A 24714-nucleotide genomic window follows, 5' to 3' on the forward strand; every position below is an offset into this window, starting at 1 on the left:
CGGAATAGGGCTAGAGAGGATGAGCGGGTTCTTTAACATTTTTCATAATATATACGAAAATTGAATTATAAATTAATATTTTGCTTTTATTAAAAATAAAAAAAAAAATAAAAAATAAAAATTCAATCCAAATTTTTTTAGGTCCTAATTCCAGCTACTTGGGCGGTCGGCCCTCCCCTTAGCTTTGCGTTCATTCAAAATTTCCGGCAATGGCTATCACAAATCAGTTGACCTTTCAGCTCTCCATTTCCTCAACCAAAACATTCATCTTCCGCCGCTTCTCCGCCGCTCAAAAACCCCTTCCACCCATCTCCTCCTCGGCTATACCCTTCAAACCATCACCGAAGAATTCCAAATCCGACAACCGAGCGACAGCTACTGTTCCAACCCCAATGCAATTCAACGCAAGTGAGTTCTCCAATTTTTTCACTACTGTTTTGTTTTCTGTTCAGCTCTTGCCCTTTCACGATAATTGGGGCTTCTGAATTCATATCCGTTTGTTTTTAATCTTTGAAACCCTATGAAATGTATCCACTGTCACTCACGAACTTTTCTTAGACTGGAAAATCATCGAATAAATGGCTAGGAGCTAAGTTGTGCGTGTGTGTGTGTGTGGTGCTTCTTGGGCTCTTGCAGAGTTCCCAGGATTCTAATAAGAACTCTGTGTTGAGGATGGTTGGGAGAGGAGGGGTTGATCATGGGTTTATAAGTAAGGAATACATCTCCATTCGCATGAGGTCTTTTGGGGAAACAAAAAGCAAAGCCACGAGAGCTTATGCTCAAAGTGGATAATATCATAGAATTAGGAATACTATTTGATTAATAAGGTCGGGACGTTGTTATGGTCATTCTGATTTGTTATTAATAGTGGGTATGAAAGGATGAATGTGTAAGCACGGTTCTCCACAATGGTATGATATTGTCCATTTTGAGCCTAAGCTCTCATGACTTTGCTTTTGGTTTCTCCAAAAGGCTTCATTACCAATGAAGATATATTCCTTACTTATAAACCCATGATCGTTCCCTTAATTAGCCAATCTGAGACTCCCTCCCAACAATTCTTAACAATCCTCCCCTCGAACAAAGTATACCATAGAGCCTCCCCTGAGGCCTATATGTAGCCCTCGAACAACCTCCCCTTAATTGAGGCTCGACTCTGGAGCTCTCGAACAAAGTACTGGTATGATATTGTCCACTTTGAGCATAACCTCTCATGGTTTTACTTTTGGTTTCTCCAAAAGACCTCATACTAACCGAGACGTATTCCTTACTTATAAACTCATAATCATCCCCTTAATTAGCTAACGTGAGACTCCCTCCCAGCAATTCTCAACACATGAGGGAGGTTCCAAGTACCTTGAGTATTTGGCTTATCTTGTAGTTCTTCTATCTTCTATGTTTCAATATCGTTCTAGAAGTTACTTCTCAGGTGCACGAGCGAACGATGTAGCCACAACGGAAATGGAAGAGCAAGCGGAGATGGAAGTTGCAGAAGGATATACCATCTCTCAATTTTGTGATAAAATAATCGACATTTTCATGAATGAGAAGCCCAAAACTAAAGAATGGAGGAAGCTTTTGGTGTTTAGGGAAGAGTGGAAAAAGTATAGGGAGAGCTTCTACAGTCATTGCCAAAGGCGAGCAGATTGGGAGAGTGATCCAATTATGAAAGAGAAGTTACTTTCACTTGGTAGAAGGGTCAAAAGGGTATGTACTTATCCTCTTCTTCTTCCTCTACATTTGTTCTTTAAACTTTCGTGCTACGATTTTTATTCACGAAAACCATTTCCGATGACAATATACAGATCGATGATGAACTGGAGATCCACAGTGAACTTCTCAAGGAATTACAGGACAGCCCGACCGACATTAATGCGATAGTTGCCAAGCGGCGCAAAGAGTTCACAGAGGATTTTTTTAAGTTCCTTACTTTGGTTTCAGAAACCCATGACAGTTTGGAAGATCATGATGGTAATAGTTTGGATACTTTCAATGATTTATCTTAGTTTTGGCATTGGATTAAACCAAGACTCACATAAATTCAGTCTAGATTTGATCTCAGATTTAGTTCATGTTTATTGCATCCTTATCTTTGAACCATCTTTACAAGTATTTAGATAAATTTAATCTGGTAGGGATTATACATTTCTTCCTCTTTGAATCTAGAAGCCCCTGTTCAGGATTATTGAGAGGAGTAGTCATACCATTGTGGAGGTTCGTGACTCCTAATATGGTATCAGAGTCATGCCGTTAACTTAGTCATGTCAATAGAATCCTCAAATGTCGAACAAAGAAGTTGTGAGCCTCCAAGGTGTAGTCAAAAGTGACACAAGTGTCGAACAAATAGTGTACTTTGTTCCTTTGTTCGAGGGCTTTAGAGAAGGAGTCGAGCCTTGATTAAGGGGAGGCTGTTCAAGGGCTCCATAGGCCTCAGGGGAGGCTCTATGGTCTACTTTGTTCGTGGGGAGGATTGTTGAGGATTATTGAGAGGAGTAGTCCCACATTGACTAATTAAGAGGAAGATCATGGGTTTATAAGTATGGAACACTATCTCTGCCTTTTGGGGAAACCAAAAGCAAAGCCACGAGAGCTTATGCTCAAAGTAAACAATATCATACCATTGTGGAGGGTCGTGGTTCCTAACAGCTCCATCATGCTTTTTCACTTTAGAGCGGAAAGGTTATAGTTCTTCATATTTTGTTTCCCTAAATTAGTTTTGCGATTATTATTCGAAAAGTTTGTATCATGTATACAAGTTGTTATCTAGGAGATAGAGTTACTCTAATCTTGTCGAAGATTTTATCACTAGTTATCTCTTAATTACTTTTTCTATTCAAGCAGCGGTGGCTCGACTGGCAGCCAGATGTCTGTCTGCAGTTAGTGCTTACGATCGAACATTAGAACACGTGGAGACGTTGGATTCAGCACAGGTCAAATTTGATGATATACTGAATTCTCCCTCATTGGATGTGGCTTGTGAGAAGATTGCAAGTCTTGCAAAGGCAAAGGAACTTGATTCATCATTGATCCTTTTGATAAACAGTGCTTGGGCTTCTGCAAAAGAATCCACAACCATGAAGAATGAGGTAACCTTTAGCTTTAAAATGTCCTTGCTCACAATATTACTTGCTGGTTGTTAACTTCGAAGTTCTCGGACGTAACTCCCCTGCATCACCCCAGTTTTGCTCGAGTTTTTCAGATTAGTCATTTTTGAGCGGTCTATTGTCTTTGTCTCACGCATCACCCCATTTTTGCTCGAGTTTTTCAGATTAGTCATTTCTAAGCGGTCTATTGTCTTTGATTCATGCACCACTCCAGTTTTGCTCGAGTTTTTCAAATTGGTCATTTCTGAGACGGTCTAGTGTCTTTGTTTCACACATTTTTTTTTGTTCGGAGAAACCGAGCTTTCACTTTTAGATGCAACTCTTGTGTCACCTTCTCTGTGTGAATGCAGGTGAAAGAAATAATGTATCATTTATACAAAGCCACAAAGAGCGGTCTAAGAAGCATGGCCCCTAAAGAAATAAAGCTATTAAAGCATTTGCTTAACATCGTAGATCCTGAAGAACGATTTTCTGCTTTAGCAACAGCCTTCGCTCCAGGTGATGGAAGTGAAGCAAAAGATCCAAATGCTATTTACACGTGAGTAACTCTGATATACATTATTTTCCATCAACATTTCATATTTCTACTACTTAGTTCGGTCTTTGAACTCTTAAGCGATGAGATCCCACATCGGTTGGAGAGGGAAACGAAACATTCCTTATAAGGGTGTGAAAACCTCTCCCTAGCAGACGCGTTTTAAAACTTTGAGGGGAAGCCTGGATTTTTTTCCAAAGAAGACTATATTTGTTAGTGGTGGGCTTGGACTATTAGAAATGGTATCAGAGCCAGATACTGGACGGTGTGTCAGTGAGGACACTGGGCCCTCAAGGGGGTGGATTGTGAGATCTCACATTGGTTGGAGAGGGGAACGAAGCATTCCTTATAAGGGTGTGGAAACCTCTCCCTAGCATACGCGTTTTAAAACCTTGAGGGGAAACTCGGAAGGAAAAGCCCAAAGAGGACAATATTTGTTAGTGGTGGGCTTGGACGGTTAGAAATGGTATCAGAGCCAGATACTAGGCGGTGTTCCAACGAGGACGCTGGACCCTTGGGGGGGGGGGGTGGATTGTGAGATCTCACATCGATTGGAGAGGGAAGCAAAGCATTTCTTATAAGGGTGTGGAAACCTCTCTCTAGCAGGCGCGTTTTAAAACCTTGAGGGGGAAGCTTGGAAGGGAAAGTCCAAAAAGGACAATATTCGTTAGCAGTGGGATTGAGCTGTTAGAAATGATATCAGAGCTAGATACCGAGCGGTGTGCCAGCGAAGACGCTGAGCCCCCAATGGGGGAGGGGGGGGGGGGGGATGGATTGTGAGATCCCACATCGATCGGTGAGGGGAACAAAGCATTCCTTTATAAGCGTGTGGAAACTTCTCCCTTGCATACGCGTTTTAAAACCTTAAGGGGAAGCCCGGAAGGAAAAGCCCAAAGAGGATAATATTTGTTGGTGGTGGGCTTGGACATTTAGAAATGGTATCAGAGCCAGACACCGAGCGGTGTGCCAGCAATGATGCTGGGCCCTCAAGGGGGGTGGATTGTGAGTTCTCACATCGATTGGAGAGGGGAACAAAGCATCCCTTATAAGGGTGTGGAAACTTCTCCCTTGCAAACACATTTTAAAATCGTGAGACTGACGATGATACGTAATAGGCCAAAACGGGCAATATCTACCAGTAGTGGCCTCAGACCATTACATAAGTTTAGTGGTTCAAACAAACTATTTAGGGTTTGGGTTTTAAGCCCGTATGTACCGTGCTATAGGCTCATTTTCTTCAAAATTCGAGTTGAAATAAACATATTTCACACACGTGCTTCAAACCACCCAATTAGAGTTTCAATTTTAAGCCGGTACATAGAGTGCTATGGACTCTTTTTCTTCCAAATTTGAGTCTTATTGTCTTTATTTTGTGACTCTAAATTTGGAAGCCATATAGGCGAGTCGAGGCTAGTAATGGATAAGGAACACTTAATGCATGCCTAAACTAAATCTCAACGCTCGTCTTAGCTAACCATCTATACGGTTAGCTTAGACGAGTGTCGAGATTTATAACATTGAGGACCAAAATAACACAATTAAATACTTACGAGTGTTGTTGTAATGGAACAGAACTCCAAAAGAGCTGCATAAGTGGATAAAGATCATGCTTGATTCATACCATCTGAACCAGGAAGACACAGACATCAGAGAAGCAAGGAAAATGGCTCAGCCTATTGTTATACAAAGGCTTTTCATTCTCAAAGATACCATTGAAACTGAGTATTTGGAACAAAATGAGTTGCAGAATGCTCAAACAAAACCAAATCATGTCTCTGCAAATGCAGTTTCCATATAGTTGCAAGTGTTTCTCATTTTTGTAATCTAACCAACACTAGGATCATTAGAATAGTTACCAAGTTAGGTAACTCGTGTCACGATATGACTTTTATTTTTAATAGAATTTTGTCGATATTTTTTGTGCTAAACTCGATTGTTTCTTATTACAATCGTTAGATTGCTTTTTCTTTTGTTTGTAGTTTTAGTTAACGTTGTAGGTTCATGATTGTGAGATCCCACATCGGTTGGAGAGGGGAACGAAATATTATTTATAAGGGTGTGGAAACCGGAAAAGCCTAAAAATGACAATATCTGCTAGCGGTTAACCTTTTCATTTCCATCATTCTAATTCTCATTCATGTTTGTTTCCATTAGGAAAAGGGTCTTCAATAATTACTCTTGAGATCGATTATAATACGTAAATTTCTACTTATATTCTACATGTAATGGTTGTTTTTGGGAAAACGAGCAAATGTTAAGCAAAGGGGGAGCTCACTTAGGGAAAATAAACTATATACTTTGGTATATTTTAGGGAGGTTGAGAACTACTAATCTTTTGGTTGCTTAATCGGTTGAGTTTTGTTCAAGTTGCATATATATATTAGCAAGGAATGGAGAATGAGGCAGGTCGAGGTCGAAGATGGAGGCAGAGGCTACAATCTCAATCTCCATCCTAATACAAAAACGAGAATTTTCTCCCGTCTTGTCTACCCAGAATCCTTTCCATTCTCTATTTTGTCGCCATTTCACCATTTACGAGTGATTGTTGTTTTTCAACATCAAAATCTTTCATTCGAAATCAAATGTTATCAGTGAATCAAACGCAACTCAAACAGCTTCATAACCTAACCCGAACTAACCTATATGTGTTGAGTTGGATTGCATGGATCGATTTTTTTGGGTCATCAGAAACCATGTAGCTGCTTCGAACTTGAGTTCATTCCATTGCAACTGTTCTTTCATTCATCATGATTTATAGTAAGCACAAGGTTTACACACCAAAAATCCTTCCACCTACTTTGAATTATATGTCAATAACACAGCTTCTTCCATCATACATTTCATTGACAAACAGTGTCAATGCAAAATCATCGACTTAAACACAACAAGCACAGCAGACCCTAAACCACCAAACTATATATGAAAACCTTCGACCTTCGACCTTCGACCTTCGACCTTCGAAAGTAGATGACTGTGGTGTGCTATAATAAATATTAACAGACTATACACACGAGTACGACGCCGAGAACATACGAAGTAATCTAAGCACACAAACCTGAATGAATAGTAACCGGAGAGATACACGCTTCTAACTGACCAAGAATTCTCCGCTTGCATGAACTTCTTTCACCCTCTTATCATACTCGTCTTCTTCTTCCTCTTCCTCTTCTTCCACCTTTCCATCGACATCCTCACTGCCTTCTTCGTCTTCTTCTTCTTCGGTTGCCCATCCAAAACCTTTGACGGGTTTTGACGATGGCGGTGGGTTTCTAGCCTCCCCCACAATTTTCATAATTTCATCCACAGTTTGGAGGGAGAAGCTTGGGTTGTCTCTCTTGTAATACGCTGCTTGAGCCGATTCGGTCAGTTCTCTTGGCAAGTTCTTCAAGAACCATGGATGATTCTTAATCTCCATTAAAGAAATTCTCTGTTGAACCATACAAATGTAGAGATACTCAATATTAAAAACGTGTGTATAAAAAAGTCGGCGGGATGTCCCTATAGTGCAACACAACGATATGAAAACTGAAGATTCGAAACATGAACGAAAAGTCAGGAAGTCAAATATTCGACCTTGGCTACTCCCACAAACCTGAGATGTAAGTTATATTAATGTGAAGTAAACAACAAATGTATTGGTCATCTTGATCTACCCTCAGTTATGTTTACAATCATTTATGAACAGTTGGGCACCTCACCTCTCCCAAACCTCTCTAAGGACCTCTCCACACTAAGAATTCTACTGTTTCTCTCAAGAAGATCTGAAGATTCAGAGGAGTGATTATCAAGCCATCCAGAGGCTTTGTTTGTGGCACTACCAAATGGACCAAAGACATCTAAAAAATGTTGAAATAACTTCTTCCTGTGAGTAGAATACTTTCCTATTCTTCTCTCTTTCATCTGAATCAATGGTATGTGTTTTTTACCCTTCACTTTTGAATTACTAACCCCTTCATCATTCCAAACACAAGTGAAGTGTAACAAGTCAAACCCACCGCTAGCAAATATTGTCCGCTTTGGCCTGTTACGTATCGCCGTCAGCCTCACGATTTTAAAACACGTCTACAAGGGGGAGGTTTCCACACCCTTATAAGGAATGTTTCGTTCCCCTCTCCAACCGATGTGGGATCTCACTATCTACCCCCCTTGGGGGCCCAGCGTCTTCGCTGGCACATCGCCCAATGTCTGGCTCTGATACCATTTGTAATAGTCCAAGCCCACCACTAGCAGATATGGCCCGCTTTAGCCCGTTACGTATCACCGTTATCCTCACGATTTTAAAACGCGTCTACAAGAAAGAGGTTTCCACACCCTTATAAGGAATGCTTCGTTCCCCTCTCCAACCGATGTGGGATCTCACGTGAAGAAAGCTACAACCATAGTGCCAGCATACAACAAACTGAAGAGAGAGAGAGAGAAGTGTTGGAGTGATTAATATGTGTTCGACAAGTATCAAATGTTAGAATTTCTAATACATATCGTAAACAAACACATTACTTAAACTAAGATATCTGCACTTCGTACATTGTAACTCATATCAATCGACCGAGACTATAATTTTATCAAAAATCAGTCTCATAAAATGCCATGAAAAGAGGGCAACACCAAGACAGGAGAAAAATGCTTAGAACATACTCGTCGTGAACTAGAAATGAGCTAACAGAGAGTAAATAGCCTTCTACAAACATACAGTTAGCAATGCATTGGCCATGTCGGTATAGTCTCTTAGATTTCCTTGGATAAACATAATATTCTGTATAAACTATAAATATAATGCATAGACATTGCACATAAACTTGTCAATGAAACTTACCCTTGATGGATTAGGGACAAAAATACGAGAGAGAAGGTGTCGACAGTCTTGAGATATATGAACATAGTCTGGAATTTTGTACTGAACAGCCATAATACGCTGCCAAATAAAAGATAAAATAATAAAAAACATGAACTACTTTTCTTTCAAAAGTGGCATTGTTGGGAAGTGATATACCTGAATCGTTTTCCTAAAATTTTTAGGATCCTCCTGATCCTCGAAAGGGTATGCACCAACCAACATGACGTAAAGAGTTACTCCACATGACCACACATCTGCCATCTAAAAACAGGATAACAAAATTCAATTTAAAGAAGAAGAAAAAAAGAAAGCTGCTGCATTTGAAAAGAAAGGATATCCATTAATTCTTCTTCTACCAATAAGTATCTTACCATTTATTAGAAAAACTAAACTCTATCATGGTTACTAACTTATTATCTATGAGAGTCATTGCTCAATAGAAATGGACGTGAAACCATGTGTTGCTAACGTGCATAAGGCCTAACGTGAAACCATGGATGTTGGACGTAGCTAAGTTTTCACCAATATGATATCATCAGGTTCATAAGCACCTTGCCATCGTACTCTCTTCGAGAAAGAACTTCTGGTGCTATATATGCTGGAGTACCAACAGTGGATTTTGGTCTTGAATGCAGCAAGGATGACTGAACAAAAAGATGATAAGTTGGTTAGAAATATACACCAAAAAGAAATGGTCAAGCAGCTTTGGATTTTCACAAACCTTGGAGTAACCAAAGTCACATATCTTCAAGCGAGGTGCGGTGCTTCCATCTAAAAGTGTATTTTCTAGCTTAAGATCTCTATGACATATTTGCTGCAAAGTGAAATCAATTAGAAAGCGAACTCGATTTTTTAACCAGAAACTACACAATCTTCATTGGATTTTACCATTGAATGGCAATAGTTGACACCAGAAATTAGCTGCTGGAAGAAATATCTAGCCTGTAAAATGAAATAGGGCCAAAATGTCATACAAAGAAATCGTGATTCCTAACATGGTATCAGAGCCATGCCCTTAAATTAGCCATGTAATAGAATCCTCAAAATGTCGAACAAAGAAGTTGTAAGCCTCGAAGGTGTAGTCAAAAGTGACTCAAGTGTCGAGCAAATGGTGTACTTTGTTTGAGGACTCCAAAGAAGGAGTCGAGCCTCAATTAAAGGGAACTGTTCGACTCAGAGGAGCCTCTATAGTGTACTTTGTCCGAGGGGAGGATTGTTGGGAGGGAGTCCCATATTAGCTAATATAGGGAATAATATGGATTTATAAGTAAGGAATACATCTTCATTGGTATGAGGTCTTTTGGGGAAGTCCAAAGCAAAGCCACGAGAGCTTATGCTCAAAGTGGACAATATCATACCATTATGGAGAGTTGTGATTCCTAACAAAAATGGAAAAATGGATAAGGAGGTAGACCTCATCTTCACTGAAACGGCCAGCATTACAAATTCTTTCAAACAGCTCTCCCCCAGCAGCATATTCCATCACTATAGCCAAATGCGTTGGTGTCAAAACAACCTGCAAATCATAAACCAACTTCAAATCCATTCCTTAATCCAAAACTTGATGCATTTAATACCAACAGCTTCATCACGTTCTTAATTCATAGAATCAAAATTTTGGCAATTGCATGATATTAGATTACAGAAATCTTAAACGGGTAAGAACTTGCCTCCTTGAAACGAATTATATTAGGATGCCGAAGCGATCGATGGTTTATAATCTCTCTAGCCACATTCTCATCTATCTGTCAATACAATCAAAACAGAAAGAAACAGCCATAAATCGTCTTAAACGATCAAAATCCCCCAATTCAAGAAGCCATAGAGAACAAGGTTGAGATAAATCAAAATCCCCAAATTCTTCGAAACAGAAGATTCATATAATTTCCAGTGGAAAATGGAGAGAAGAAGAAGAAGAAGAAACCTTGTGACCGCGCTCTATGTACTTCATGGCAACAAGCTCTTTGGTTTCCTTGTGGCGGAGGAGTCTGGCAACGCCGAAATTGCCAGCGCCCAGATCCTTAACGATCTCGTATTTGTCCATCAGAGCTGCAGAATCGAAGAACAGAGCGAGGCAGAAGCAAAAAGGAGAGAAAAAAAAAAAAAAAAAGAAGGGAATTGAGAGGGTGGTAAAGAAGAGCTAAAAATGGTAGGGATCAGATCCAAAAAGCAAAATGGGTTCCTCCATATATAGTGGTGGGGTCAGGGAGAAGCCATAAACGAGAGAGAGAGAGAGAGAAGGAGAGGCATTACGCTAAATCACATGTAAAAGAAGGAATTACAAAGGAGAATGAGAATGAGAATGAATGTCTTTCATGGAGCCTACGATACCAATTATTCCTTCTCTCTTCCTTTCTTCTTCTTCTCTCTCATATTGGATTCCTCCATTTTTCTACGCTCAAAATAATAAAAACAAAAATAAATCAATGGAACTCAAAAAATTTATGATTGGGTTGGATTGAGTTGGGTTCATTTTTTAATAAGAATTGTTTGGGTTGAAAAAATTTAGCAACAATTGAGTCGAGTTTAAAAAATGTCTCAATGCAACTCAGGAACACCTCTAGATAAAAAAATATACTTCAAATATAAAATTGCATCTCAATTCATTTTTAAATTTAGTATACTTCAAATATTTGAGCGTGTTCATTCAACTTGATATACTTGGTGAAAATATTGTTAAAAAGACAACTTTTCAATATAAACTCGTAGGAAGACAACATCATACCACTGTAGAAGTTCATGATTCCTAACATGGTATCAGAGTTGTGTGCTTATGAGCCTCAAAAGTGTAGTAAAAAAGTGATTTTAAGTGTCGAACATTGTTCAAGGGGTTCGGAGAAAGGAGTCGAGGCTCAATTAAGGGGAGACTGTTCAAGGGTTCCATAGGTGGTATACTTTGTTGGAGGAGAGAATTGCTGAGAATTATTGATGGAGAGTCTTACCTCGGCTAATTAAGGGGATGATCATCTCCATTAGAACGAGGCAGTTTGAGAAAACAAAAAACAAACCCACGAAAGTTTATGCTCAAAGAGATTTGAAACGACACGTTTAAGTATCGAAAATGTGTCATAATCTCGGCATGCAAATCCAATGTGACATGCACAAAACTTCAAAATCTCTCATAAAGCTGCTTAGTTGTTGTTGATGGCCACATTTGTTGGTGTCTCGTAAAGGAAGTTTTTGAGGTGAGCTGAATGAGTGATGTGCAAAGCCACAAATGAAGCACACAACGACACACCTTAAGGTTATAGCAATCACTTGTCTACTGCATGACCAGAGTGCTTGGTTTTGAGCCCAATGGCATGCCATTCACTGCAATATAAACACCCTTTCCAGCCACAACTATGCTATAAAAGGTAACTAAATCATATACGGAAGGTTTAGCCTCACAAGGTTCATCTAAATTATCTTCTTTCGAAAAGAGAACCACCTCACTTTGCACCAACAACCTCCTTAACACTCAACGCTAAATATATGGCATGGAAAGCAGTCGATCAATGAACTAACATCTTATTTTTATTTAAAACAATAATTTAAATAAATGACTAAAACAATCCAACCCAGAAGATTTATGCTCGGATTGAGTTCATTATTTAATAAGAGATGTTCTGGTTGAAAAATTTACAATCTGAGCAACCGGGTTGGGTCTAAAATAATGTTCCAACCCAACCCACGAACACCCCTACTTCAAATACTCTACTCCATTCATTTAAAGCTAACTTATTTTAGAATAAGAAATACACGTGCATAACACGACAATTGCACTTGATAATATTTGGGAGGTGAAAATAGTGTTCAAAAAGCTAATTTTCAAAAGTAAAATAGTTATCGAACGAAATTTTTATAAGACGATTTTCAATATAAGCTCGTTCGAATACATCTACGAGTAGGTATACACAAGTAGTATTCAAACTTGTGTCATACTCTTATTTATTTTAACAACGCCGGCATGCAAATCCCTGATTAGTTGTTGTTGTTGTCTTGTAAGGGAAGTTTTGGAGGTGAGGTGAAGGCGAAGGGGCTGTTGAATGATCGGCAAAAGCACAAATGAGTATCACAATAGCAACGGGTAGGGTCACCGCAATCACTTGGGGTACTGCATGTGATGTGTATCAGAGAGCTTGGTTTTAAGCCCAACGGCATGCCATTCACTGCACAGTATAAACCAACACTTTAAACAACTATTTTTGGCTGTAATTACTTATAAGGTGAGAGCTTTTACCTGAACCAAACACGGGTATGAACAAGATGATCGCAGCTAAGAAAGCGAGTTTAGTACACAACTTTCGGGCCATGACTATGGTTATGGTTGAGTTTCTTTCAAGCAAAAGGCTTATATAGTTGGGGTGTTCTTATAAAAGGTAACTAAATCAGGGGATGAATGAAATAAATGGAAGGTTTAGCCTCACTAGGTTCAATGGATGCATTTGAAAAACGTATGAACACATGCATGAAATTGGGGTAAACTTTTCGTACCAAGTTTGAAATATAGTTTCGACCATTAGGATTGTATAACTCGTACATTCGATGTAGATGAAACAAAAGAAGAAAGAAGATGAACGGAGAAATAGACATGGAGACACTGGTGTTGAAGATATTTGGCATTCCATTATGGTTTAGCATATGTATCATCATATTTGATCGTTGATCGTAGGTTAATATATTGTATTGTTGAGGATATTTAGCCTTTGATTACGATTTAACATATGCATTATATTTGACAGATTATACGCTAATATCTTGTATTCGTTTATTACTCTTTTCCATTTTCTTTGTAATCTATTTGATCTTATCTGAGTCGGAAAATTCTCACCGCTAGATGTGGTGGTTTTTAACAAATATTCTCATGGTATTAGAGCTCATCTAATTTAGAAACCTCCATCCTTTGTTCTATGTGGCTTTCGAATTCTCTTCTCATCTTCTTCCTTTCAATACTCTAATCCATATGGTCACCGTCAAGCTTTCTTCTTCCAATTATCTTCTTTGGAAAAGACAACTTCTCACTCTCCTTGAGAGTTAAGATATGTTGAGCTACGTTGATGGAACTTTAGTTTTACCACCTCAGTTTAAACTAGCAACCTCCTCAACACTCAACACCAAATATTTGGCGTGGAAAGTAGCTGATCAATAACTTCTCTTTCTCCTGCTCTCCTTTCTCATCGAGGAAGCTATTGTTGTCGTTGTTGGTCTCTCCATTGTCAAAGATGTTTGTTGAAAAATATGGAAAGAAACTTAGTGTTTTCACATAATGATTTAAGTACCTCTATTAGGGTGTTCTCGACAGAGTTGAGGTTGTGAGGTCTTATAGACATGAGTACATGTTGTTTTTTCTTACTTTTTTTTATGCTTAGGACAATATTTAGTGGATATGGTATGATACTAAAACGAGAAAACAACTTTTCTGAACGAGTTAATGACCCTCGTCCCAAAGAGGAAAAAAGTGCCAATGTTAACTCATATGGAAAATGATTCGAAAATGGCTCGAAAATGAAAGTGTTTAAGTTTCGTATTTCAACTAAACATATGTGTCAAATTCATCAAGCTTGAGCATTCCTTACAGTTTCGTTCAAAAATATTAAAAGAAACTTAGTTTTTCACATAATGATTTAAGTGCCCCCATTTGGGTCTTCTCGATAGTGTTTAGTTTGTGAGGTCATATAGACACGAGTAAATGTTCTTTTTCTAACTTATTTTACGATTAGGACAATCTTTAGTTGATATGATCCGTTACTAAAACGAGAAAATAACTTTTCTAAATGAGTTAATGACCCTTGTCTCAAATTGGAAAAAAAGTGACAATGTTAACACTTAAAGAAAATTACTCGAAAATGGCCCAAATGGGAAAGTGTTTAATTTTCGTATTTTAACTAAACATATGTGTCAAATTCATCAAACTTGAGCATGTCTTACAGTTTCGTTCAAAAATATTGAAAGAAACTTAGTTTTTTCACATAATGATTTAAGTGCCTCCATTAGGGTCTTCTCGAGAGAGCTGAGGTTGTGAAGTCTTATAGACATGAGCCAATGTTTTTTTTTCTTCCTTATTTTACGCTTAGGACAATCTTTAGTGGATATGATATTGTTAAAGATCACGTATTTGTTTAGATTGCTGTATTTGATTAAATCTCCTTAGAGTTAGGAGTTAGATTTAATTTTGATTTGATTTAGTTTTTTATTTGTTTACTGGTTTGTAACCATATATATATATATATATATATTTGTAGATTTGTAGGTAGATTTTCTAAATATCTTTTTCTATTATATATATAGAGAGCATTCTTGCTCTTCATAATATAATCCTCTCATCAACCACTCAATCACTCATTCTTTCACTAACAAGTGGTATCAGAGCTATCTTCTTAAGGGATCTGTGAGATCAAAATGGGAGTAGAATCCAATTTTTCATGTGGGCAGTTCGTATGGAGACTTATCTGGAGGCTTTGGATCTTTGGTAAGCAATAGAAGAGGATTATAAGGTCCTTCCACTTCCAGCAAATCCTACTGTAGCACAAATCAAAGTACAGAAGAACAAGAAGACAAGAAAATCAAAGGCAAAAGCTTGCCTATTTGCAGTTGTTCTCAGATGATCTTCATGTGAATAATGTCCCTTAAAACAGCAAAGGAAATCTGGGATTATCTCAAGGCTAAATATGAAGGAGATGAGAGGATTCGTGGAATGAAAGTCCTGAATTTGATAGGGGATTTCGAGTTGCAGAAGATGAAGGAGTCTGAGTTGGTGAAAGAGTACTCTGACGACTTCTCAACATTGCCAACAAGGTGAGATTGCTTGGTTCTATGTTAAATGATTCCAGGATCGTTGAAAAGCTGCTAGTCACTGTTCTAGAGAAGTTTGAAGCCACCATTACTACTCTGGAGAACCCCAAAGACCTGTCAAAGATTTCTCTTACAGAGCTCTTGAATGCTTTACAAGCACAAGAGCAAAGAAGGTCTATGAGGCAAAAGAGGGTGATTGAAGGTGCCTTGCATGTCAAGCATAAGACAATAGTAGGTATAAAAATAAGAAAAATTTCAAAAACCAATCGACGAATGGAGATTCATCTGCCAATTATCAAAAGACAAAAGGAGGAGGTTCCAAAAAATCCTATCCACCTTGCCGCCATTGTGAGAAGAAAGATCATCCACCATATAAATGTTGGAGAAGACCTAACGCCTTCTGTTCCAAATGCAATCAACTTGGACATGAAGCTGTGATCTGCAAAGCCAAAGATCAAGTGAAAGAAGTAGATGCACAGGTAATTGATCAAGAAGAAGAAGATCAATTGTTTGTGGTCACCTCAGGCAAAGAATCAAGCGAGAACTGGTTGATTGACATTAGGCGCACAAACCATATGACATGATAATGAGTTTTTTGAGGAATTAAGAGACACTGAAGTCAAGAGAGTGAGGATTGACAATGGTGAACACTTGGAAGTCAAAGGAAAAGACACAGTAGCTACAAGGAGTTTTTTCTTGTTTTTATATCTGTTATTATCTTGATGCTTGACATGTAAGACACCTTCAATCACCCCTTCTTGCCTCATAGGCCTCCTTTGCTCTTGTGCTTGTAAAGCATTCAAGAGCTCGGTAAGAGAAATCTTTGACAGGTCTTTGGTGTTCTCTAGAGTAATAATGGTGGCTTCAAACTTCTCTGGAACAGTGACTAGCAGCTTTTCGACGATCCTGGAATCATTTAACACAGAACCAAGCAATCTCACCTTGTTGGCAATGCTGAGAAGTCTGTCAGAGTACTCTTTCACTGACTCAGATCCTTCATCTTCTGCAACTCGAAATCCCTAATCAAATTCAAGACTTTCATTCCACGAATCCTCTCATCTCCTTCATATTCAACCTTGAGATAATCCCAGATTTCCTTTACTGTTTTGAGGGACATTATTCGCATGAAGATCATTTGAGATAAAGCGGCAAATAGGCAAGCTTTTGCCTCTGATTTTCTTGTCTTCTTTTCTTCTGTACTTTGATTTGTGCTACAGTAGGATTTGCTGGAAGCGGAGGGACCTCGTAATCCTGTTCTGTTGCTTCCCAAAGATCCAAAGCCTCCAGATAAGTCTCCATACGAACTGCCCACATTTGATAATTGTTTCCCTTCAAGACTGGTGGTGCAACAGAAGAAAAATTGGATTCTCTTCCCATTTTTATCTCCTCACAGATCCCTTACGAAGATAGCTCTAATAGAATTGGGAGTAAAAGAATGAGTGATTGAATGGTTGATGGTAAGATTATATTATGAAGAGCAAGAATGTTCTACCTATAGAGAATACAAAGATATTTAGAAAATCTACCTAAAAATCTGGAGAAAATCCGGTAACAAACGAGTAAACAAATAAAAAAACTAAATCAAATCAAAATTAAATTAAATTAAATAAAATCAAATCAAAGCTAAATCTAACCAAACTAAATCAAATTAAATCAAATCAAAGCTAAATCTAACTCTTAACTATAAGGAGATTTAATCAGATACAACAATCTAAACAAATACGTTATCTTTAACAAAACGAGATATGGTATGATACTAAAACGAGAAAATAACTTTTTTGAACAAGTTATTGACCCTCATCTCAAGGAGGAAAAAAAGAGTAAAGGTTAACACCTATGTAAAATAACTCGACAATGGCCTAAAAATGAAAGTTTTAAGTTCCGTATTTTAACTCAACATATGTTTCAAATTTATCAAATTTGAGTGTTCCTTAGAGTTTCCTACAAAAATATTGAAAAAAAAAAAAATAGTGAAAGAAACTTAGTTTTTTCACATAATGATTTAAGTGCCTTAATCTGGGTCTTCTCGAAAGTGTTTAGGTTGTGAGGTCTTATAGACACGAGTACATGTTTTTTTCTTCCATATTTTACAATTAGGACAATCTTTAGTATATATGGTCTGATACTAAAACGAGAAAAGAACTTTTTTGAACGAGTTAATGACCCTCGTCTCAAAGAGGAAAAAAAGTGTCAATGTTAACACCAATATAAAATGACTCGACAATGGTCTGAAAATGAAAATATTTATTTTCGTACTTTTACTAAACATCTATGTCATATTCATCAAATTTGAGCATTCTTTACCGTTTCATTGAAAAATACTGAAAGAAACCTAGTTTTTTTACATAATTATTTAAGTGCCTCCATTAGGGTCTTCTCGACAGGGTTGAGGTTGTGATGTCTTATAGACATGAGTAAATGTTTTTTCTTCTTCTTTATTTTATGCTTAGTACAATCTTGTGTGGACTGATTTGATATTAAAACGGGAAAACAACTTTTCTGAATAAGTTAATGACCTTCGTCTCAAAAAGGAAAAAAAGTGTCAATGTTAACACCTATGGAAAATGACTCGAAAATGGTCCGAAAATGAAAGTGTTTTAAGTTTTGTATTTTAACTAAGCATATGTGTCAAATTCATCAAATTTGCGCGTTCACTGCAGTTTCGTTGGACTTTGCATGAGGCTTCTTTGGATTTTGCATGTACCGATGAATGACTGCAACTTCATTTTCAAATTCCTTTGGTTGGTCCATGTAGATCTCTCTGTCTAAATCTCCATGCAAAAACTATTCTTCACAACCATCGGTCATAATTTTCAGTCATTACTTACCGTAAATGCTAGTAGGATCCATATGGTAATGATCTTCACCATTAGACTAAACGTTTCATCATAGTCTAGTCCATATTGTTGAGAGAACCCTCGAGCTACAGTATGAACATTGTATCTCTTGATCGATCCATCCGAGGTACACTTCATTTTGTAAATCCACTTGCAAGAGATAGGTTTGATATCTTCTAGTATTGACACTAGTTTCGAGGTTTGATTTTGCACCAATACTATTGTTAAGGATATTTAGTACTGAATTATAGTTTACCACATATATCATATTTGATCTTTTAATAAAGGCAAATATCTTACGGCTTACCATAAGTATCATATTTACCCTTATATAGAGAAATATATTGTATCCATTTATTAATATTTTCATATCTTTGGTAATTTATTTGATTCTCTAAATAATTATAAATAGAGAACTTTCACCCCATTTACGTGGGGTGGTTTTAGAAAATATTCTCATGCTATGAGAGCCCTTTTGGTTTAGCAACTCCGATTCTTTATTTTCAATGGCTTCTTAATCCTTTACTCATCTTCTTTTCCACCACCACTCTTGGCTTTGACGATGTAGGGGTAGTCTACATGGCTGCCGCAGGCATAGCCGATTGATTACTCTTCGGTTCCGCCCTTTTGGCCTCCAAATCACCCTTCACCATACTCTGTACATACAACCTCACCTTCTTCATTGATTTCCCTTTAGCCAACGTAGCCTCTCTTATTTTCTTCCCAATCGACCCTTCATCCTTCACAAAAATCCTAACCTCATGATCCTCATCAGCATTCTCATCGGAAATATACGAAATCTTGACAAGCCCATCGACCTTTCATAGAGATTTACCTTCGGAATCTGGGCACCGCACTGGCCTCTTCGCCAACAAAGTCGCCGCTGGCCTCCTCGCTAAAATCGTCTCCTTCACCCATGTGGCAACTCTTTCGGCTTCAACACCATCTTCGTCCTTTACTCTAGGGGACGTGGCTCCCTCTCCGTCCATTGGAACTTCACCACTTGCTATGGCGTCGGCTGCTTCTTCACTGGCTCTGCCTACTGTTCTATCACCGGCCTCCACTCCTAGCAATGGTGGTGCTGTGAACAAAATCGCTGTCTCTGGATCTATCATTGTGGCTCTTCACCCACTCCTGATGATCTCTTTATTAGGCAGTTAAAATATGCTTGAGATATTCTTACTAGTGCTCATTTGTTTGATAGCAAATCAGTTCACAAGGCGCAGACGCCACTCCGTCTTCGCCCGTCTCTTTCTTTTTTCGTCTAAAATACACCCTAGAGTCCACATTCTTAGTTTCTGTTCTCTTCTTCATCTCTTCTTCCTAAACACCTTCAAACCCTCTCTCTCTCTATCTCTTGCCCTTTTCTCATAATAGAGTTACTACCCTAATTCGGAAGCCTCGACCTTGCGTCTCTGTAGTCCACTCTCCATGGAATTCTTAGGGGGATTTTTCATTCTATGCTTTTTTTTTTTTTTTTGTTCTATTCACAACTTAACCAAAGCCCTTAAAATGACCCTCTCTCTCTATTCTCCTTCTTCATCTGGGTTTCCCCTCCTACTTCGTGGGTTAGACATATTTTCGTCGGAGCTAAGACAGCATCGCCGTTATCCGATGATCCCGCTGCAATTTTCGATGGCGAAGAAAGCACTATGCCGCCCAACCCAGACGTCTCTTTCGAACCAGGTTGCTGACATCTTCACAAAAAGTGTTTCTCGACCTCTCTTTGAATATTTTAAATCCAAGCTTCACGTTCGTTCAAATCCGACACTCAGCTTGCGGGTGTTAAGGATATTTAGTACTGAATTATAGTTTACCATATATATCATATTTGATCTTTTATTAAAGGTAAATATATGAATATTTGCCTTCTTTTACAGCTTACCATAGGTATCATATTTGCGGTTCTAGTAGAGACAAATATATTGTATCCATTTATTACTCTTTATCTTTGGTAATTTATTTGATTCTCTAAATAATTATAAATAGAAAACTTTCACCCGGTGGAGGTGGTTTTAGCGAATATTTTCAACTATAAATTCTTGTTTATTGTCTCAATCATATTTTGTGATGCTTTTTCATATATTTCTTTCTCCATATATCTCAAAAGAAAAAGTATAAATAAAAAAAAAAAAAAAAAACAAACCGACACTCAAACACTAACAATGATCTTTAATAAAAATAAACATATGTAAACCTTCAAAGACTCTAATCATGCAAAGTGTCTAATGTCCGCATGAACTCTAACACATGGACCATGGTTAAATTTAGTGATATGCATGTATGAAATGTCACGATGAAGAGTTTTTTGATACATAACCCCTAAATGATGTTATAATTGATGAATGCATGAAAACTTATACATATGACTGATTTAAGATGAAAGTTATAGGGACCTCATGCATATTGTATGTTCATTTACATCGGGAAACTTCCCCTTTTATGATGATAAGTACGGACGCGTATACTATGATGATGATGATATGATCAATCCTTGCATGATATTCGAGGGTTTGCTGTACCTCTGGACGTTCGGCTACAGCCAGCTAGCCCGACAATGATGAGCCTAGGGGTGTGTGAGCCACCTAGTGGGCTCACGCTCGCACATGTGTAGGGAAGTTCTACACATTCAATTTTTTCCAACTAGAGGGTAGCTATACGATGGTTTTAAATGATAGGTCCCTAATCATGATTGCATGTGTTTACGTTCACTGGTCCCAATACTCGACTCGCTTAGTAGTATTTCTTAAAATAGTTAAGTCATGTGTTTCCGTTAAGTTCATAAAGAAAAATATATTTCAAATATAAAATTTCATCTTGTTTAACACAAAAGAAGTGAAATTAGTGTTCAAAAAGCTAATTTTCAAAAGTAAAAAAATCAAATAGTTATGGAACCAAATTTTTATAACACGATTTTCAATGGAAGCTTGTAGGAATAGATCTACGAAAGCGATTTTCAGGAGAGGCTCTATAGTGTACTTTATTCGAGAACTTTGTTCGAGGGGAAGATTGTTGAGGATTGTTGGGAGGGAGTCCTACCATGGCTAATTTAGGGAATGATCATGGGGTTATAAGTAAGGAAGACATCTCATTGGTACGAGGTCTTTTGGGGAAGCCCAAAGAAAAGCCATGAGAGCTTATATACAAAGTGGACAATATCGTACCATTGTGGAGAGCCGTGATTCCTAACATGGTATCCGAGGCTTGTCTCTTTCAGCTACAGCTAAAGATGACTACTGAAGGCAGTTTTGTTCAACCAGCAATACCAAAATTTGTTGGTCACTACTATCTGCTTGCTCAGATGAATAGAAGGCGGAGGTAGCAGATCAGAAATTGAATGACTTAAGAGCTAAGAACTACCTTTTTCCGTCCATCGATTGCTAAATTCTAGGGACTATTTTGGATAAAGAAATTTGGGATTCAATGGAGAAGAAATTCCAAGGAAATACAAAGGTGAAATGAGCACAACTACTCTGCTCAATGACTTTGAGACCCTTCATACGAAGGAAGGTGAGACTATTTTTTATTTCTTTTCTCGTACTCTCACCATTGCTAATAAAATGCGTTTTCATGGTGAAAAGATGAATGATGTTAGCATTATTAAGAAAACTATGCACTCCATGACTTCAAAGTTTGATTAAGTGGCTTGCTCCATTGAATAATCCAACGATTTGGACATCATGACCATTGATGAATTGCATAGTAGTATATTGGTTCATGAACAATGTATGCAGAGACATATTTTGGAAGAGCAGTACAGGGAGAATAAATCATGTAGGTGGCACATTTCGAGGTAAAGGACGAGGACGTGAGAGACCAGGTTTTAACAAAACTCTTGGTCATTTTCAGTATGAGTTCCCAAGAGAATAAGGGAAAGGAATCACAGGCTCATTTTTTGCAGAAACTTTTGAACCGCTGCTTCTCGTGGCATATGTTGAAGAGATGATAGAACAAAAGGAGGAATCAACCGGTTGTTTATCTGAAATTAAAGCTCCAGAAGCTGTAACAACAAAAGAATTGCTTCTTATGGCACATGTTGAAAAAGAAACAGAAGAAACCGCATGGTTCTTAGATTCAAGCTACAATGAACACATGTGCGGATATAAAGAATTCTTTTTAGAACTAGACGAAGGGTTTCGCAAGTATGTAAAGCTAGGTGACAACTCCAGCATTGGTGTGACAGGAAAAGGATGCATTCAGCTCCAAGTTAATAACGTCTCTTAGGTTATCACAAAGGTATTTTATGTTCCTGAATTGAAAAATAACCTCTTGAGCATTCGTCAACTGTAGGACATAGGCTTGACTATCACACTCCTACACACAATTTTGGAAAATCTCTTGCACTACTGGTATGGTCACTTAAGTTTTGAAGGCCTCAAAACTCTAAAACACAAGCGGATGGTTCATGGCTAGCAAGAACTGGTATGTTCTAATTTATTATGCCAAGATTATCTATTGGGAAAGGAAAATAGAAGACCCTTTCCACGAGAAAGTATGTGGAGAGCATCAAAGCCACTTCAACTTCTTCAATTAGATAGATGTGGTCCAATTACACCTATGTGAAACCGCCACAAAAGGTAATATTCTAACTTTTATTGATGATTTCAGTAGAAAATTAAGGGTATTTTTCTTAATAGAAAAATCATAAGCCTTCATAATGTTCCAACTTTTCAAAACAAAGGTGGAGAAAAAAATCGGGACAAATATTTTAAGTTTGAGAGTTGTTCGAGGTGGAGAGTTCGCATCTACTAAGTTTGTTGAGTTCTGCTCAAAATCATGGAATACATCGACAACTCACTACAGCCCACACACCACAGCAAAACGGAGTGGCAGAAAGAAAAAATCGAACAATCATGAATATGGTGCGAAGTTTGCTCACCGGTGGACAAGTTCCTAAAACTTTTTGGCCAGAGGCTTTCAATTGGGCAACCCATATTCTCAACAGAAGTCCTACGTTTGCAGTTCAAAACCAAACCCGGAGGAGGCATGGAGTGGCATCAAACCATCTGTTGCTCATTTTTTAGTATTCAGGTGCATATCATATGTTCATGTTTCGTATTGCAAACAAACCAAATTGGATAACAAGAGCATAAAATGTGTTCTTTTGGGAATCAGTAAAGAGTCTAAAGCCTATCGCTTGTAAGATCCATTGTCTCAATAGGTGCTCATCAGCCGTGATGTTATTTTCAATGAAGAGGAGAGTTGGCCATGGGATGACAGTTATATTGAATCAGTTCAAGCATCTTTTGACTAGAGTGATACAGACGTTAATAGCCACCACGATGAAAAAAATGAAGCCACAAACAACTCAGTTGGTGACCTTCATGAAGAAAACTCAGAGCAACACACATTAGAAGGGCACATAATTGTTGATCCTGTTGTTGATCCCTCTAATGATCCTGCTGCTGTTCTTATTTCTAAACTAGCAGAAAAACGCTCTAGAAACCCTCCAACTTGGATGCGTGACTATGGGAGTGGAGAGAACCTCTCTGATGATGATGATCAAGGTAATTTTGCTCTATTTGTTTATCAAGATCCTTTAACGTATGTGGATGCAGCAAAAAGTGCCAACTGGAGATGTGCCATGGATTCTAAGATTGAAGCAATATGGAAAAATGATACTTGGGATCTCACCGATCTTCCTCATGGTGCAAAAATAATTAAGGTATCCATGATGAAGGCATTTGATATGACTGATCTTGGACGAATGTGATATTTTCTTGGCTTAGAAGTGTCACAACGAGCTGATGGTATTTTCATTTGTCAAAGGAAGTATGCCCATGAGGTACTGGAATGATTTAATATGGTCAGCTGCAATACAATCCTATTGTACCTGGATTTAAGTTTGTTACGGATTCTACTAACTTGTCTATCAACAACACCTTATACATGCAAATGGTAGGAAGTACTTAACATCTACCAAACCTGACATCATGTTTTCTGTTAGTTTGCTTAGTAGGTACTTGGCTAAGACTATAGAAATCCATTTTCAAGCCATTAAAAGGGTGTAACGTTACATAAAAGGGACACTTACATATGGTATTTTCTACAAGCAAGATGATAATACTTAGCTTACATCCTACACTGACAGCGATTATGCAGGAGATTTGGAGGATATAAAAAGTATATCAGGTTATTCATTTTTGCTAAGTTCAGGAGCTGTTTTGTGGTTCTCAATGAAGCAACCTGTAGTTGTTGGGTTTTATGTTCTAAAACTCATAGTTTGAAAACAAAAACATATTCTATTTTCAATAAATTATTATTGTTATTTATTCGATTGTTATTGAATAAAGTGAACTTTACGATCATTAATCTAAATCCAATAAACTAAGAACACTCTGGCTATAGTATGATTACTTGAACTATATGTAGAGACATAAGAGTGGATCAAGTTCAAGTATATAGTCAAAATGATCTATAGTATAAGGATAAGGCTGAGTACCTTATTCTGGGAACACTATGGATGCGGCCCACTTTTGTATATGATATAAACAATGTGATCACTAAATTGTACATGTGGAGACATGTGAGTGGGGGCGTCCTATGCAATGAGTATTGCATAAGATCGGACCATGAAAAAAAAGAAATCAAATGGATTCAAGGGGGCTTTTCGAGAACGTATCAATAAGC

General features: G+C 37.9%; 2 protein-coding genes and 1 long non-coding RNA gene across 3 annotated transcripts; 1 reads left to right on the top strand and 2 right to left on the bottom strand.

The window, feature by feature from the left end:
- The first annotated feature begins 137 nt into the window (after nt 1–137).
- Nucleotides 138–5567, top strand: LOC111803777 (endoribonuclease E-like protein). The gene is made up of 6 exons (XM_023688315.2): nt 138–408; nt 1430–1707; nt 1806–1971; nt 2842–3086; nt 3455–3642; nt 5212–5567. The coding sequence occupies exons 1-6, from the start codon at nt 210–212 to the stop codon at nt 5435–5437; spliced, it is 1302 nt and encodes a 433-aa protein (XP_023544083.2). The 5' UTR covers nt 138–209; the 3' UTR covers nt 5438–5567.
- Nucleotides 5568–6595: 1028 nt separating this feature from the next.
- LOC111803778 (serine/threonine-protein kinase SRK2A) lies at nt 6596–10734 on the bottom strand. The gene is made up of 9 exons (XM_023688316.2): nt 10398–10734; nt 10144–10218; nt 9888–9989; nt 9362–9415; nt 9195–9287; nt 9025–9117; nt 8630–8734; nt 8453–8551; nt 6596–7066 (listed from the first exon to the last, which is right to left on the bottom strand). The coding sequence occupies exons 1-9, from the start codon at nt 10515–10517 to the stop codon at nt 6728–6730; spliced, it is 1080 nt and encodes a 359-aa protein (XP_023544084.2). The 5' UTR covers nt 10518–10734; the 3' UTR covers nt 6596–6727.
- Nucleotides 10735–12298: 1564 nt separating this feature from the next.
- LOC111804257 (uncharacterized) lies at nt 12299–13122 on the bottom strand. The gene is made up of 2 exons (XR_002816495.2): nt 12696–13122; nt 12299–12624 (listed from the first exon to the last, which is right to left on the bottom strand). It is a non-coding gene; the product is annotated as an uncharacterized LOC111804257 (long non-coding RNA).
- Between the last annotated feature and the right edge of the window lie 11592 nt (nt 13123–24714).

The sequence above is a fragment of the Cucurbita pepo genome, chromosome 10 (assembly GCF_057944985.1).
Source record: "Cucurbita pepo subsp. pepo isolate OVF chromosome 10, ASM5794498v1, whole genome shotgun sequence".
Classification (NCBI taxonomy): domain Eukaryota; kingdom Viridiplantae; phylum Streptophyta; class Magnoliopsida; order Cucurbitales; family Cucurbitaceae; genus Cucurbita; species Cucurbita pepo.

Bases quoted from the DNA above. Each gene is read 5' to 3' on its own strand.
- LOC111803777 (XM_023688315.2), top strand. From the start codon at position 210: ATGGCTATCACAAATCAGTTGACCTTTCAGCTCTCCATTTCCTCAACC. The intron at 409-1,429 runs GTGAGTTCTCCA...GTTACTTCTCAG, and splicing joins CCCAATGCAATTCAACGCAA to GTGCACGAGCGAACGATGTA. The intron at 3,087-3,454 runs GTAACCTTTAGC...GTGTGAATGCAG, and splicing joins CCACAACCATGAAGAATGAG to GTGAAAGAAATAATGTATCA.
- LOC111803778 (XM_023688316.2), bottom strand. From the start codon at position 10,517: ATGGACAAATACGAGATCGTTAAGGATCTGGGCGCTGGCAATTTCGGC. The intron at 9,990-10,143 runs GCAAGTTCTTAC...TATGATTTGCAG, and splicing joins ATATAATTCGTTTCAAGGAG to GTTGTTTTGACACCAACGCA. The intron at 9,288-9,361 runs GTAAAATCCAAT...TTCACTTTGCAG, and splicing joins TCAACTATTGCCATTCAATG to CAAATATGTCATAGAGATCT.